Source organism: Acipenser ruthenus, chromosome 18 (genome assembly GCF_902713425.1).
Source record: "Acipenser ruthenus chromosome 18, fAciRut3.2 maternal haplotype, whole genome shotgun sequence".
In the NCBI taxonomy this organism is placed as follows: Eukaryota; Metazoa; Chordata; class Actinopteri; order Acipenseriformes; family Acipenseridae; genus Acipenser; species Acipenser ruthenus.
Genome location: NC_081206.1, coordinates 21,337,590 through 21,354,417, shown reverse-complemented (window position 1 = coordinate 21,354,417; position 16,828 = coordinate 21,337,590). Strand labels below are relative to the sequence as shown.

General features: G+C 36.4%; 1 protein-coding gene across 1 annotated transcript in view; it reads left to right on the top strand.

Annotated features, from left to right (window-relative positions):
* LOC117423432 (ribosomal protein S6 kinase alpha-5-like) overlaps positions 1 to 16,828 on the top strand; it is a 39,148-nt gene that overhangs the window by 11,896 nt on the left and 10,424 nt on the right. The window contains 9 exon segments of the mRNA XM_034039215.3: positions 5,866 to 5,937; positions 9,500 to 9,718; positions 9,892 to 10,007; positions 10,405 to 10,512; positions 10,982 to 11,065; positions 11,812 to 11,915; positions 13,344 to 13,494; positions 14,595 to 14,756; positions 16,567 to 16,692. Of these exon segments, the coding sequence (XP_033895106.3) occupies positions 5,866 to 5,937; positions 9,500 to 9,718; positions 9,892 to 10,007; positions 10,405 to 10,512; positions 10,982 to 11,065; positions 11,812 to 11,915; positions 13,344 to 13,494; positions 14,595 to 14,756; positions 16,567 to 16,692 (1,142 nt within the window).

Here is a 16,828-nt window from a genome sequence, read left to right as displayed (position 1 = left end):
CAGTTTCCAGAATTAGCAGAGACAGCAAAGCGATCCCTGACGATCTTGCCTAATTCTGTAGATGCCGAGCGTGCAGCGTCTCGGTATGGACAAGTCTTCACAAAGCAACAGCAGGGCATGAATGAGAAGACTGCAACTGGATGTTCTGCACTGACCTTCAGTACTTGTAAAACGTAAAGGTCTAAAGATTACTGGGCTTGATTTTGTCCAGCATTTTTTTTTTACAACTATTTTACTGTAACATGTACTGGTGAGACTATTAGACATTTGTTTTTCTGTTTTGTTTTGTATGAACGCATAATTACGGTAAAACATTTCTGGTTATGCAAATACATTATTTGGCATACAAAATAATGCTACAGTTATCATTTCAAGCTCATTTTTTTTGTGTGTTTTAAATTAAAGAATACATACCATTGGATTTTGTAAATTACCAGAATTACTAAAGAGCTACAGTATAATTACTTTTCTGCAATTATTCTTACTTTTGTCCGCAACTGAGCCGCAATTTATTATTTTTAACGTGATTTAGGTCGGGCCCTAACAATAACCCAGATTGCATTACACCAAATATTTAAATGACATTTGAAGCTACTGTACTTGCGCATCAAATAAATGAATAGGAAAACAATTATTACAGGCATTTTTTCATCAGCTTTTTATTTCCAATGGTGCTTCCTTATCCTCCTTTCAATACCGTATTTTTCCACTGAGACCCAAGCCTTGTCTGTGCTTTATTATAACAGTCTACCTGACATTAAATCCGTGCTGCAAAAAAATTATTTTAAAGCCAACCAAACAAAAATAAAGTCTGAAGTGAAAGAACTGTTAGAAATAAAGGACTTAACTAGACCAGTTCATTTTGATTATGAACTACTGGTATCTTTCAAACTGCTTGCATGTTATCAACTTGGAATTGTCAAAGCTTTGCGGAGACAGGTCGCCTGAAGCACACACGGAAATATCTTCTTGACTCATGAAGCACCTGCCCTGTACCCTGTACAACGTAATCCTATCCAAGAATAATCTAAACTGGAGCACTGTTTTTGTAAAGCCACTTACCTGATGTTTAGAGAACAGCCCATATTTTTAATTGCACTGACCTTAAAACATTATAAAGTTGATGCCTAAGGCATTGAGGAAATAAACTACTGTATTGTGTTTTGCTAGAAGCCTTTAGTGATATTACTGTGCACTAGAAATGCTCCAATATTGACCCCAATTGGATCAGGATTTGGATACTAAAATTTGATGCATCTTGGTAGGACAATGAGGGGTAGTCTACAGACTAAGAGTTCTCAGTCAGGTCCTCAGTCCTGTGCAGTTTTGAAAGAACTACATGCTTTAGCAAACATGAATTTTCATATTAGAGCGTGATATCTGGTACTACACTAGGTTAAAGAAAGGTACCCGTTTCCATCCCTTAATTTAAGAGCATTTGTTGTGTAGTGCCAGATACCAGAAATATCTGGCACTACACAAAACTGCACCTTTCTGACCTAGAACAAATAGATTTGCACAACAGGTAAGATTTATGAAATGATTTTGTTTGCTCCAACCTCTTTAATACTGTTATCCTTTGCCATTTGTAAAAACAATCGGGCTTACTCATGCAAATAAATTGGGACTCAATACAGCAGTCATTATGTGGTAATTAAAACCAAATGTCATAGCTGTCAGTTTTTGTGTTGGTGATGCCTGGCCTATTAACCCAGTCGGTTGAAAGCCTTGTCTGGTAAGAGCACATTACTGGACTAGGTCATAACTCTCTTAACCTGCGCAATTCTTTGAGGACTTTTCGCTGGAAACCATCATCTTTTCCAGTGTGGGGTGAAAGCCAGTGTGTTAAATCATTAAAGAAAGGTCCTATTGGCAATCAAGCTGAGCAGCAATTTAAGATAACCTAATCTCTGTGATAAAGTACTAATGAGCATCCGTAGCTTGAGAGAGGAAGAGGGAACCCACTTCCTATAGTTCAGTGGAACTGATGGTTTAATTTGCAGTTGTAGAAGCAGTATTGTGGTGTGAGCTCACATTTAATTTAGGGGTAAATGCACCTTGATCTGTCCGTCTCCATTTGTGATCCAACAGCTTGTCTGTCTGTCTGCCTGCCTTTAGAAATCAATGGCACAGTTTTCAAAATGCTTGCAGAACATGAACGTAAGTTGTGCTTATTTTCTACAAAGACTTGCATACATCTCCTGACTAGCAGGACTAGGACAGGTGGATATGACCAGAACCTTGCAAGTAAATGTAAAACTGGTATGTTTTTTTTAAATACAGTACATATAACTTTACTTCTATGATGCTAGAAATTCAGGCTATATGATAAAATATACTAGATCAGACTGTTTGTTTATTGGAGGGGTTTGAAACTACCGGAGACTACAGGTGTATGGAAATAAACATCCGTGTGTAAGCAGTACATTTGAAACTTTTTTTTGGAAATAATTATTCTGAGTGTATATAAAAAAAAAAATATTTATTACAATAAAAAAGTTGCTTGTCTTATAGCTATAGGTAATTCTATTACTATGGCTGTTGTGTTCTCCCATTCAATATGTATGTTTCTCATATGAAGTGCTACAACAAAAATTTAATTAAATTGCATCTTCAGTCATACTAGATTAAAAAAAAAAAAATCATTTTGCATTCCTTACTTCAGTGTAGTCATTAAATTGGCACTTCATGTTGATGACAGGAAAGACAGCATTGAAGGGGTGAATTGAACTTCAGTCTCCAGGTGAAATGACCAAAGAAATGCAAGTATAACAGACTACCTGGAAGTAAGACATGCAAACTGTAGTGTGTGTGTGTGTATAATAATAGTAGTAGTACAGTATTTCGTGTTAGATTTCGAAATGTCAAATTTTTCAATTTGTCAGTTTTTCATGAAGTACATTCAATATGTTAATGTAACATTATTTAGCAGGTTTCATTCACTTTATGAAGCAAAATTTGTTAATTCTATAGGATGATGCAAACACTTTTGGCCATAGCTGTACTGTATGCAGTCCACTGCCAAAGTCTGTCCCCCTTCAGAAATGCAAACAGGGAAATCTGAGTTCTTCAGTGGCATGGCCTCAAGCCCAGTTCTAGCACAGCTTATTCTGATTTGGCTGCAGTTTTAAAAGTACAATTAATCTCAGACAAAACCGTTTATTTTGTAATTGTATGTCTTTAATTATTTTTGTTGTTTTAGACAGCGATTTGTGTTTCATTTACCAATTTATCTAGAATAGAGGTTCTCAAACTTCTTAAACTAGATTTTGAATAGGGATCCCAACTGAAAACTGAGGACTAAGCAGGGCTTTGAACGTTAACGTTTAATACTTTATGCATCACACGGCCAGTCACATCACAACAGTGGTGGACCACTTTTTCATACATTAATTGTGGTGTTCTGTATATTCTGGGGACCCCTGTGCAACCTCTGCATACCCCAGGGGTCCACAGATCCCAGATTAAGGACTAGTTGTGTTTTTTTATGCTTTACTTTCAGGTAGTTTTGCACATCTTCAGTCCTTTCTCCTTTTATCTCAAAGATCCTGTCGTGAGGTGAAACGGCTTTAAACAATAAGACTACCTGAAAACGAGGCTTGAAACTCAAAAGCTTTCTTTAACCAAGACTATAACCAGATCTAAATCTGTAAGATGAAAATACATGTTTGCTGTAACAAGTGCTTCCTTCAAAACTGCACATAGGCCTACTGTGTGAGATCTAAAGCCCACGGCTAATGAAAGTTATCTTACATCATGAAAACAAAAGCAGGGCAGACCAGGAATGCTCTGCGATTTGGTTTTGAAATGAGAACCACAAGCCTGGCCCGTTCATGTTTTATCGATTGTGACTGGTACTGTATTAACAAAGTGATGGATGTTAGGATTAAGTCAAAGGATGTTCTCCAATTTCCTTGAATTAAACTGCTCTGGTGAACTTCGCTGCTGACAAGCATCGCCCTGAGGGGGTGTTTCTAAATTAAATCTAAAAGCTTGCCCGGCCATAGCAATGCTCCATTTACTTTAAACTCCAAGTCTGACTAGGTCATGCAGGCAAAATGTTGACCACAAAATGTGTCTACATTTTAAATCGTAATATACAATAAATCATATCCATAATTCGATTTGACATTTGAAGTGTACAGTAGATGACGACATCAAGCATAAAGGCTCCCTCTAGTGGACCTGGCACAGAATTAGAGGAGTATGCATTTAAAATGATATAAAAAGAAATAGAGCACACATTGTACAGCGCTATTCTTTTCAAAAAAGTTAAAGATTTTGTAAAAAAAATTGTTCTCATATTCGACATGCAATGCAAAGGAAAATTATTTCCTTTTTTGAAAAACAAACTTGGGTTTTGCAAAGCAGCATTGCACACTATTTAATCCCTTCATCAGAAATGTCAGAAGTATTTGTTCTGGTTACTAGTAATGCTACTTGTTCTCTATATCTTGCTCTGAGCTTGCTTTGAACTTACCTGCACATCCTAACTGTCGGCACTGAACAGACATTCCATTCAATTCATGTGACAAAGGAACCCTACAGTGTATAATTAGAGAGGAGGAGTTTTAGTTCCATTGAGTAAACTGGCCATGTGGCTTTGGCTGCTGACTGCCTGACGCCACCTGCAGCAGCAAGCAGTACTACTGTACTAGCTTGCTACAACCCCTGTATTGGATATGTGTGTACCCCTTTAGCCATTTAGAAAGCTTTAGACATTTGTATGCTATATATTTTTCACCAGCAGATACTATTAACCATTTTATTTTTATGTTTATGTTTTTGTACAATACCTAAAAGACTAACATTTTTAATGTTGATCACACAAAATACAGTTGTTTTATTAGATACCAAACTAATTTAATAAGTTAAATACAAGACCACATTTTATATACATTATTTTCACATGTTTATTGCTAATGTGATTAAAAGAAAATGTTTACAAAGTACTGTCATTCATTATTATATGAAATAGCGAGCCCGAGTGATGTTCTCCTCCACTGTCAAGGTGACCGTGTTTTGTTTTGCACTTTACTTGTCTTGAGTTCAGCAGGTAAATCTTGACCCCTGCATCATCTCTCCATGTTGCTGCTGCATTCCAGCTCTCGCAGCTACTTATAAAAGCTGGAAAATCTGCGCAGCCAACTTGCGTGTCATGCAGCTGGCTGTGTTTAATGGTGGGCTGCACAGAACTGCAAGAATCTGGGTGACTAAAGCGCTAGCAGAGTTAAAAAGGTCCCTTTGTCACATGACTGGAATGGAAAGAGGAGGTCTGTTTTAATGTAGTCATTGTAGCCTTGTAAGTCTCTTCAGTGCATTAAACCATCATTATATATCGTCTGGGAAAAGCACTCTCCGTCTTTCGGTCTTAACAATGCCTGACTCATTTCACTGTAACAAACAACCTCCTGTAGGAGTTTTCCCTTTAATAGGCATTACCTTCCACAAAGACTTGCTGCTGCTGCTGCCAGGGAAGGTAAGATTGCTGCTTCTGGGTTACTTCTGATCTACACGATTCTAGATATAACCCATTGAGAGAAAGGCATTATCGTAAAAGCCTCACGTAAGCAGCTTACCAGTGTGTTTTTATCCCTCCTAATGTTAGTGTAGCTTGTCAGTGCTTACTGGGTCAGAAAATTGCTGCTGCCAACCATGGAAAATGAGTTGCTGCTTTATCTACAAAATGGTAACTGCAGTTATTTTCTATAGCCAGTGATTTTATGCATTGGCGTCTGAACAGTATGAGGTGCAGGCCGTCATTTGTTCTTGTAAATTGTAGCTTTGAACAGTGCAAGTGTGATTTAAGGGAGGCGTTGACTCTCTTTAATCTGTTATTTTTTTAAGTCTTATTTTACTTTACAGCTAACTTGACTGGGCATGCTGAGAAAGTAGGAATTGAGAATTTCGAATTGCTCAAGGTTCTTGGTACAGGAGGTGAGTACTCCTACATTTTTTATTTTTTTTTATATATTGAAAATGTAATTTAGGTGCAGGGGTAGGACACAAAATATATGTTGCTCGCACGTCAGTGTTTCATATTACCGTTTGATTTTGATATGCACAAGTGCTTAAAACACCTTGCAGGCATTTCGTGTAGAATCAGTGCTGGCTTCCCATTGTTGCCCTATGTCTTATAGGGAGGGACGTGTTTGCAAGTCCAGTAATCCTGCCAGTGCTTTGTTGGGTGCAATTTTTTAAAGATACTGCAGCTGGAACTGTTAGGGAAACGGCTGCAGAAAAAAAGAAACTCCAAAAGATAAAATTCCACTGATTATCTGAAACTTCCTTTATATTTAAGTGACTTTTTAAATTAAATAAGCAACCAACGTCACATGTGCCAAGTGCAGTAGTAGCATTAAGAGAGGTGCATATCCCAGATCACATAAACCATGAACTTGTGTGCTTGCTTCTCTTTGAAATTTATCCCAAAGGCATTTTCATCTTTTAAAGAGGCTATTTTTGTTAACTGTTACTTCATCTGTCAGATACTAATTCTCATAAAATGTATTTTGGAATTGTATGGCATATTCCCACAAGAGAATAATACAGCCTATTCTGTTTCACAGATTTGCTTCAAAAGCAGTATTGCCAACTGGAACCATACAAAAGTGTATCGATACTGGTTTCACATTTTTTTTCTTCTTTGTTGAAAACACACGATTGTCCTTGTATTCTGTGATCTGGAGGTCAAATGTTTCCCACAATCCATGTGTATGACCTAGTTTCCTGTGTGCCAGTAATCTCCATGATATTTGTTTATAAGACACAGTATGACGGATTAACAGAAGATATTATTTTAGTCCACTGTGTCTCGTGTCACGTGGCTGCAGAAGATGATAAAATACTGTATGTGTTGATATGATGAGTACAATTTGTAAAACATGTAAATGTATTTCAGTGTCATGTATTTGTTTCAACCATGTCTTTAATTGTTCATTAGGTCATACATTGAGAACAGGTCATACATTTTCAGCTCACTAAAGTGGATGAATTTGGCCCGTCATGGTCCACGGACCCAACACTACATGGTGTTCCCTAAAAAACTGAAGCAAGCATATTGGGAGTCTTTACTGTACAACATACTGGCGCTACATTTATCTGGCACAGTTTTGAAATTCAACCAATTTTAGTGTGTTCCTATAAATAGCTGCCTTCATTGAGAATTCTGTTCTGGAAAATAAAGAATAAAAACCTACATCTGTACAGCCATAAAAAAGCTTTTTTTGTTTCAATGTAGCAAAAAATGTTCTCTTGAGGCTGCTCAAAAGAAGTACTTACCTTTCTTTTGCAAATTCCTAATGTGAACACTAAAGACCAAAATTGCACTATCCTGAGAATTGTAAAGCTGTCCAGTGTTTTTTTGGAACCAGATTGAAACAAGGTTTATTGTGCGTCTTCTTGAATATTTGCTGCTGTTCCAGGAAGTGAGGAAAAACTTCCAGATATTTTGTTATTCCTGAATATCCAAGACCTGAAAAAATATATACTTGCTTTTGGTATACAGAATGTCCAGTGTTATCCAGGAGGTGAATATTTATTTTTCAGTTCAGTTTAAAGAATTTCATTGTTGAGTTCATGTAATTTATCCTCAGTTGCCTTTTACCAAAAGCTGACACGTACCCCTTTGTGGTTTAGTCTAATTATGTGTTTTGAAATAAAACCTGTCTGTTGTGATCTGTCATGATCAATTGCAGCATTGTGTGCCATTGGCTATTTTTATAAGCAAATTGACTTTTACAAGAAGCGGTACTTGTTAATTCATATGTTAAAGACAAAGGTAACTCATGAGCGGCACATTTTGAAAATACCTTCTAGATGTTTCTAAAATGTGGTGAACTCAATTTGACTGTTTTTGTATCGTTACTACAGTAGTTTCTTGCCTGTTTTAATTGTATTGATGTTGCCTTTTATACAGAAAAAAACAGACCTAAATTCACCAAGCAAAAGTATCTTTGAAACAATTTTTTATGAAAACAAACCTCACAGTGGACAGATTTACTGCAATATGTTTTGGCTGCAAACCTATTCCTTGTAATTGGTAATTCCCCTGGGAATGTTTACAGATTGTATTAAAAAAAACAACATTAATACCTCGCAAAACATAACGTTTTGTTTGAGTATAAGCAGGTGTGTCTTGTCCACTTTTGAAGGTGTCTGTGATTTGGGCCCCAGCAGCACGCCCGTTCGACACAATACATTGAACACTTGTGCAGACTTGAAACAGAAATATTTCAGGTGGTTTTCTGCAAGCAGTTTGAGGAAGACCTGGCACACTGTCATGATTGACATGTTGGTCAATGTAGCCACTGCATTGAAGGAAGAGCCAGTTGCGCAGACACATACTATAACGCCCCTTTTGAAGTCCCTGTGATTGTTTGTTTTCCCATGTTTGCTGCTGAATTAGTTCAGGGGTGCAAATTTGGCACTGTGGCGCTAGATACTTCATATAAGTTCTGGCGCCACTAGACATGTTACATTTCTTTTGGAATGAGCAAGCTTTTCTGTGATGAAATACGTTAAAAATGACTTTAGGTCTTGCATGAATTTCCTTTTTAACAAAATATAAAGCAGGTAAGCATGATTGCAAATGTGGGTGTGATTTAGATACGGAGTACATTTTGTTAAAAATATTTTATGTAACAAAACACTAAAAACTAGTTGAAGAGCGGGGGGAGGGCGGCTTGATTAGGATGGGGTTTGATCATTTAGCACCAGTAGGCTCTCTGATGCTAAACTTTCAAAACATTTTAGCACCAATTTTCAAAATGATTTGCACCCCCGATAGTTGCACTTTCACATAACCTATATAGGTCTAGTACACAAGCCTTTACTGCTCATGTGCCCACATTGCAGAGCAGGAATTCTCTCATTTACATTCTCACCGTGTGACCAAAGCTAACTTGCAAGGGGCCATTCTTAATGTGAATGTGGAGTGTATCCCGACAGCTGCTTTACCTATTTTAAAAATGCAAAAACAGAACAGTGCTTGACAATCTGCACTGAAGTATTTCTGATTATCCGCTGTATTTATAGCTGCTGATTCTTTTCCCAGTCATTTGACAATTAGGGCAAAATAATTCAGTGCATGCAGTTGAAATAAACAGACATTTGGAATCTCGTTTTTAGATATGGAATGGTAGTGGTTCACATTTTATACAACAAATGACAATGGAATTACAAAACACTGCGTGTGTTCTTAATTCCGTATTAAATGCTATAAGTGAATTGTAAATATGTAGGCCATTTGTTTTGTACCCAGACTACATATAAGCAAATGTGCACACTGGGTCTACACAAAAATGTGTTTACAACTGCAAAAATGTAGTTGTGTTACAATATTTAGTAAGTGATCACCAACCGCAATAAATGTACTGTTTTTATTTGAAACATTTTACTGATTTTCACATTGGATTGGTTTGTATCTGTGTATTGGTAATAACCCACTAATCCTACCCATCTTTCTTTTTTTTTTTTTTTTTTTTTTTTTTTTTGTTAGCATATGGCAAGGTGTTTCTAGTGAGAAAAATCAGTGGCCATGATGTGGGGAAGCTGTACGCAATGAAGGTGTTGAAAAAAGCCACCATTATCCAGAAAGCGAAGACAGCGGAGCACACGAGAACAGAGCGTCAAGTCCTGGAACACATTCGACAATCCCCCTTCCTGGTGACGCTGCATTACGCCTTCCAAACAGACACCAAGCTGCATCTCATCCTGGGTAAGGCTGTTTACAAAAACTTATTGCAACCGCCCCGTTAAATGGTTGTACTGTGTGTTTTGTTTTCTTAAAGCTGTTGACGTTTGTTGTTATCATTGCATTTATGTGGTGGTGATTTAGAGCATGCACAGTGGGTTTTTAAAGCACAGTGGGGTTTTCTGGTTTCCTCACAGATTATGTAAATGGAGGAGAGTTGTTCACACACCTGTCCCAGAGAGAACGTTTCAGTGAGAGTGAAGTGGGATTGTACAGTGGTGAAATAGTACTGGCACTCGAACACCTTCATAAGGTAAGACGTTATTAGCACACAGCAGCAACGCATCCTAGTAAGTTGCAGTATTCAAAATTGCTGTGTTTTATATTACATTTTTTAATCTTTGAGCTTTTTTTTTCTTTTTAATTGATTGATCGATCTGTTAATTCCATTTATTTAAAAGTATTGTTTTTCTACTGTTCCTGTGTTGAACAAGTTTTACAACTTTTAAAACCTCCAATTTCTTCGTATTAGCCCATTTTGAAATGCAGAATTTTCGCTAGTTCTCCCTGGTAGGACTGCCACAGCTGATGATTTCATAACCACTGTAACCTTGAGTGTTACCAAACTTACTGGCTATAGTTTCCATCTTCAGTGTTAAAATAAACAAGTGTTGTAGTAACTGCATAACATTTTTTTTCCTTGTTTTCAGCTGGGCATTATATATCGTGATATCAAGCTTGAGAATATTCTTCTAGACTCCAGCGGTCACATTGTGCTGACAGACTTCGGGCTCAGCAAAGAATTCCTGGTTGATGAGGTGAGTAAGTGAGATACAGAATTTATTTATTAATAACAAACAAGGCTTCCAGTTTGCAGCATTTATTATTCTTTTATTTAACGCATTTCAAAATTAATCAGGATGTATCTTAAGGACTCCAAAATAAGTCTTAAGAGCAACTTGGCATGGTAGGAAACATCAGTTATCTTAATTAATGGTGACTTTTTAAACAACCACATTTTCTCTAAGTACAAAAAAAACGCTTCTAATAAATGTGTTCTTTCCTAAATCCACTTGGGGCAGTGTTGCAGGAGATGGGTTACAGAGCAGATTTAAACTGTTACAGGGTTGTGATGACATTAGTTAAGATAACTCACATTTCCTACTCCATACAAAATTGTTCTTTTAATTATAGCAGTCAACAATAAGAATTGAATTTTGCTTGGCAGTTTATGTGGGAAACTGTTGCTGCAATTGTATTTGTTCTTATTTTATTTTTTATTTCTAGAATGAGAGAGCTTACTCTTTCTGTGGCACAATAGAGTACATGGCCCCAGAGATTGTCAGAGGAGGAGACACTGGCCATGATAAGGTATTGCCTGATTCTTTTGCCTTATTAAAACGTACATTAGTATTATAGTACGGTAACTATTAATGGAACCTCTCATAATGATGGCAAACATCATAAAAAAGTAACGGAAAAAAACATGTACTCTTTCATGATTTGCGTAGGATGGTTTGCCTTATTTGGGAAATGTTCAGGAAACACCTATAATTATAATTATAATTTACTTCTTAGCAGACGCCCTTATCCAGGGCGACTTACAATTGTTACAAGATATCACATTATTTTTACATACAATTACCCATTTATGCAGTTGGGTTTTTACTGGAGCAATCTAGGTAAAGTACCTTGCTCAAGGGTACAGCAGCAGTGTCCCTCACCTGGGATTGAACCCACAACCCTCCGGTGAAGAGTCCAAAGCCCTCACCACTACTTCACACTGCTGCCTACCTAGGATCATTGGCCCTGGACTAACCATCTGTTTATATTAAAATATTATTGTTAAAATGATTGAATAGACAGGTTAGTTAATGAGATGCAAGGTTTCAGTCCATTCAGCCTTTAGGTTTGGTTACATTTGTCACTGAACCCAGAAAAACAAGTAAATTTTGGAAGCTTGCGATAAATAACAGTTGCTGCTTAGCAACAGGTGTAAAATCATTTCCTAGTATCTTATGTTGCCTTTATTTCAAATCAATGAAACACTGGAGTTGGTTGTATTTAATTGTTTTAGGAGTAGTATTTTGTGTTTTTATAGTGTCTGTGTTTTACAGGCGGTTGACTGGTGGAGTCTCGGGGTCCTCATGTATGAACTGCTGACAGGAGCCTCCCCTTTCACTGTTGACGGAGAGAGGAACTCACAAACTGAGATTTCAAAGTAAGGAGATTAAATAAGGAATTGACCAGGTTTTTACAGCCATTCATTTTTACATATATTATGATTTCCACAAGCTACACAATAAAACAACATCTAGATACACATGTATATATGTTTTATGTCAATTTGACAGGTCCTAGGGCTATAACCTCCATTTCAAGGAAATATACATTTACATGTCATTGTTGCTGTTTACAAAAACAAAAACAAAAAAAAAAGTATCATGATGATACTGATGTATTATTTAAATTTGAGGTATATAATAAAGGTGTATATATAATAAGAATAATAATCAACAGAACCAATTTACATTGCTGGAGCATTGAGGGTTGTTGAAACACCCACCCCACTAGGTACAATAGTTCCTGTTAAAAGGAAAGAGTAAAGCTGGCTTAAATGATAATGAGGTAGCTGGGAGCATTCCCTATAATACATCTGTACACCAGTTCATACTTTGCTTATTCCAACAGCTGTAATTCTCATTGCTCATTACATTTTATACAATACTGCTCATATCCAAGGATTCAAACAGCGTGAACCTGTGCTGAATAATAGACAGTACAGAATGTGCAGTCCTGTGTATATTCTTGGCTTCTCTATATTCATAAATAATGCATTAGACTGAAACATCTCTACTAGCATTTAGTTATTTTTTTGCTGACAACTCCTCCTGCCATTTAGCAGCCAGTATTTGATGTTCAGAAGAATTCAGTTTTAAAAATGGACTGCTAAGAAATTGGATAAATTCTGACAATCAATGTGGAAGTAAATTCAGTCACCTTGATTCTAACGTGTAATCTACAGGGGCAGTAAATTCAAATTTGCATATAGGCTATCAGTGTGATGAAAGAGTATGATGACATATGATCAGCAGTATCTGCAGTACACTGTAGCATAGGAAATGGCAAGGAAATGTTTAATCACAACTTGATAAGCAGTTCACGAGATAAATGTGCAAAAATATGGATTAGGGTGTGGTGTCATTAAAAACATGAATGCCTCCAGGCCAAGACAGTACTAGGCTATAATGTGGACTCACAATACATTCATAATAGAATTAAAGTATTAATCTGATTTGATTTCATTGAAAATGGTGGTCATTCATTAAAGCTGGAATAGAGCAGTGAGGCTAGACTTCACACTGCCAGGGTGCAGTAGCTTGTCAACTTTCCTTTTCTTCAGCTGGGCAGTAAATATGCCATTATTCTAGAGTCCTCCTTGGTATGGGTTGTAGCGGTATTACAGATTGGGTTGAAAAACGGGTAAAATAATTGATAAAAAAAAAAAAAGAGGCAATAGTATTTGCTTGCTAGATGCCTACTGTGAAGTAATGAGGAGAGATGTGTGCATGTGTGTGAAAACAATGTTAGTCCATCTTTCTTTCAGTGACTGAATATAACATCTACATATTGTCCTCTTTAATTGCAGGAGGATATTAAAAAGCGAGCCTCCATTTTCTTCAAAAATGGGCCCATTAGCTAAAGATGTGATTCAGCGTCTCCTGATGAAGGACCCCAAGAAGCGACTGGGCTCCGGCCCCAGTGGCTCTGATGAAGTGAAGAACCATCCCTTTTACCAGGTGAGAAGAATGAGCCAGTTGATTTCGATCAGTCTGCATGCAGTAACTACTACCAGGGCTAAACGCAAGGCTTCACACTCCAGAAGAACTAAGGATTGACTCATCTTTTGTATGGCCAAATATCCCTTGACAAAACAAAGCAATTCCCATTGATAATGAGCAGAATTAGTACATTAGAAAATGTGTAGTTAGCGAGTATTTCATTTCTTATAATGGGAAGACATACAGTCTAACACACATAACTGGCTATAAAACAAGTAAAAAATCGAAATATACTTTAAAACACTAGTCTATAACTAAACCGCCTAATTTATTATTTTTTTTAATCGCTTAGTGTCCTCCTGAGGCAGCTATGGAACAATAAAAAAAACATCTGTTTTAACATGAGGCTCATAAGAACTGAATTCCAGTACCAGTGATTTACTGTAACCTTCCATGCTATCATAGTGCTGTGGTTATTTCACACATGAGGGTAGCTGTAAAACATAACACACGTTCATCACACTCTGTAAACACCCTCATTCGTCGAGTAACTGCAGTGTGAACGTTCCTCTATATATCCAAAATTATGGCAAATGCACAGTAGAAAAATGTAATTTTGTACATTAAGGGTAAATTAACTACAGATATGCCCATTTAAACCACCCCCCCATTTATTTTTTTTCGGAAATGGAAAAAAGTAGGTGCACATTAAACCATTTTAAAAGCATACAAAACAATATGCACATTCATTTATTCATTTAAACACACATGAAAACTTCCAGAGATAATGATATCCTTCCACATGTCAATTTCTTTTTTCATTATCTTTACTGATAATCTCTCCATACTTTGCTCTAGCACTGCTTATGATTTTGACTATACAAAGATACAATGTAGCACACTGCAGCAAAAAGCTCACATGTCCCCAGTCATGTGGTCTTTTATTTTAAAAATGACTCCTCACTTATGCTGCACGGTCTCTATGCCTGCCTTTTTGAGAGAACTATCTAACTGTTTTCGTTTTTTACATTTTTATTTGAATTATTATTATTATTATTATTATTATTATTATTATTATTATTATTATTATTATTTATTTTATTTTTTTTTTCCTTTAGAAAATTAACTGGGATGAATTGGCTTCCAAAAAAGTGTCCGCTCCTTTTAAGCCTGTTATCCGAGACGAGTTGGACGTCAGTAATTTTGCAGAAGAATTTACAGAGATGGACCCAACCTACTCTCCTGCAGCTTTGCCTCAGAATTCAGACCGAATATTTCAGGTGAACACATTTACCTCTTAAGTACTGTGTCGTTCAGGAGATCAAGACAAAGGGCCCTAATGTTTACTAGAACAGAACAGATTTGTGGAATACATAGGAATTACTATATTGATACAGTGAATGACCTTTTACCTGCTGGTATTAGTGAGGCAGTGAGGCAATCCCCTGATTTAGATATGTTACAGTGATCAGAGACCTCCACCTACATGTATATAAACTTAGGGGCTGCTGTAAACCATATAAAGTAAATCGGTTATCATTTTAAACAAGAGCTTGGCAGAGAAAAGTACTGAAGGTGCCTCACAAACAGGTTTATTTTTTATATCTTAGAAATAATTCTTCCAGCACTCAAGCTCTCTACACAAGCTATTCTGTTTGCTAGTTACACATTATTAGTTTACATTTTCAATCTACTGCGTTTGTGAAACTGATTTCTGACAGTTTCCACCTTTGGGGTGGAGATAACCTTAATGTTGTAAACAGGACTAAGAACAAACAATTATGAGTGCAGATTGGAATGTAAAAACCATACCTAATGGACGGTCAACTATTCAAATTAAGTCTCATCTTTTTTGAGCAAATGACTTGTTATTCATTGTCTATTTAATTCTTAATTGGTAATTAATGCTTAATTTATTGTTGTTGTTGTTGTTGTTGTTGATAATAATAATAATAATAATAATAATAATAATATCGACCCTAGAAGTATTTCTGATGCAATGTTTACTAATTTAATTAATGGTGATTTTAATCAATTTATTTAATGATTTACATTTGAATCTCCACCCTTCTGTATAGTCTCACCAACACATCAATCAAAAGCTTTCTAAGAGTACTTGAAATTGAAATAAAGTTGTTACTTCACAAAGCATGCCTTCCGTAATTACTGTATCTTTGTAACATTTGATTTCCAACTTCAAATAAGCTTTTAAGTCTGTTTGCAGCTTAATTTCTTCTGTTGTAAAATGTTTGTAATTATACTGGTCAGGCCAGGCTATCGAAGTTGCTGCCGTGTCTTGACAACAGAATTGAACAGCCATCCTGCAGACTTAAAAGGCAAATCAAAGCATGCAATCATTTTTAAACACAGCAATTGACTTTGCCACCTTTATCATTGCTTTCTAGATTTCTTTCCCAGCTTAGCTGTAAAAGTAGTTAAAACCTGGTATATTTAAAAAAAAAAAAAAAAAAAAAAAAAAAAGAGATTCTACCTAAAATATTTAAATGAATTGGGAGATGTCTTTACAGTGGCTTATTGAGGGGTGATGCATTTAAATTTAAACTGCAGCACATTGCCCATTGCAACTCATTGTACCTAATTAATGAGTGTTTTTGAAGGATATATAAAGTATGCATAAGTAATGTACTGTTTTCTCATACTCTGGTTTATGCTGTATGTTTTAAACATACAAATCAATAGAACGTTTAAAATGGATAGTGTATGTTGAAAGGAACACAACCATATAGAAAGCATGTTTAAAATATAAATGTATTCTTTATATGGCAATGGAGTCACAAGTTGAATGCATTAGTAACTTGTTTTAGAGGTGGCTTTTTGTCTCTTCAAATGACTTCCAATTTGTAGTAAAACCATTTTTTATTAACCATTTGTTTCTACTTGAAAGCAAGATTCTTGTTTCACTCATGAAGGGATTTGTCCAATGTTTTTCTATGTAAGGGAAATGCCTAAAAAGACATTTGAAGCTCTTTTAAATCATTGCTATTGTCAAAAGCAAGGCTAATTAACTTGCCTTTTTACCTGTGGTTTTTGTGACACCAGCTTCCACATATAACCCTTCTGCTGTTACAGGGCTACTCGTTCGTTGCTCCTTCCATTCTGTTCAAACGTAACGCTGTCATGACGGACCCATTCCAGATGCATTTAGGGATGGATCGTCCTGGATCAACGGCTGTGGCCCGAAGTGCCATGATGAAGGTACCTGTTAGCGTGGTGCAGTCCAAAGTGGAGCACATTTTTGGTTTTAACAGATCTGGCTTCTGTGTTGTACTGTAAATCCTCCTAGCAGCTGATGAGTTAGTAATACTCACTTAAGTCTCAATAGAGCTTTCTC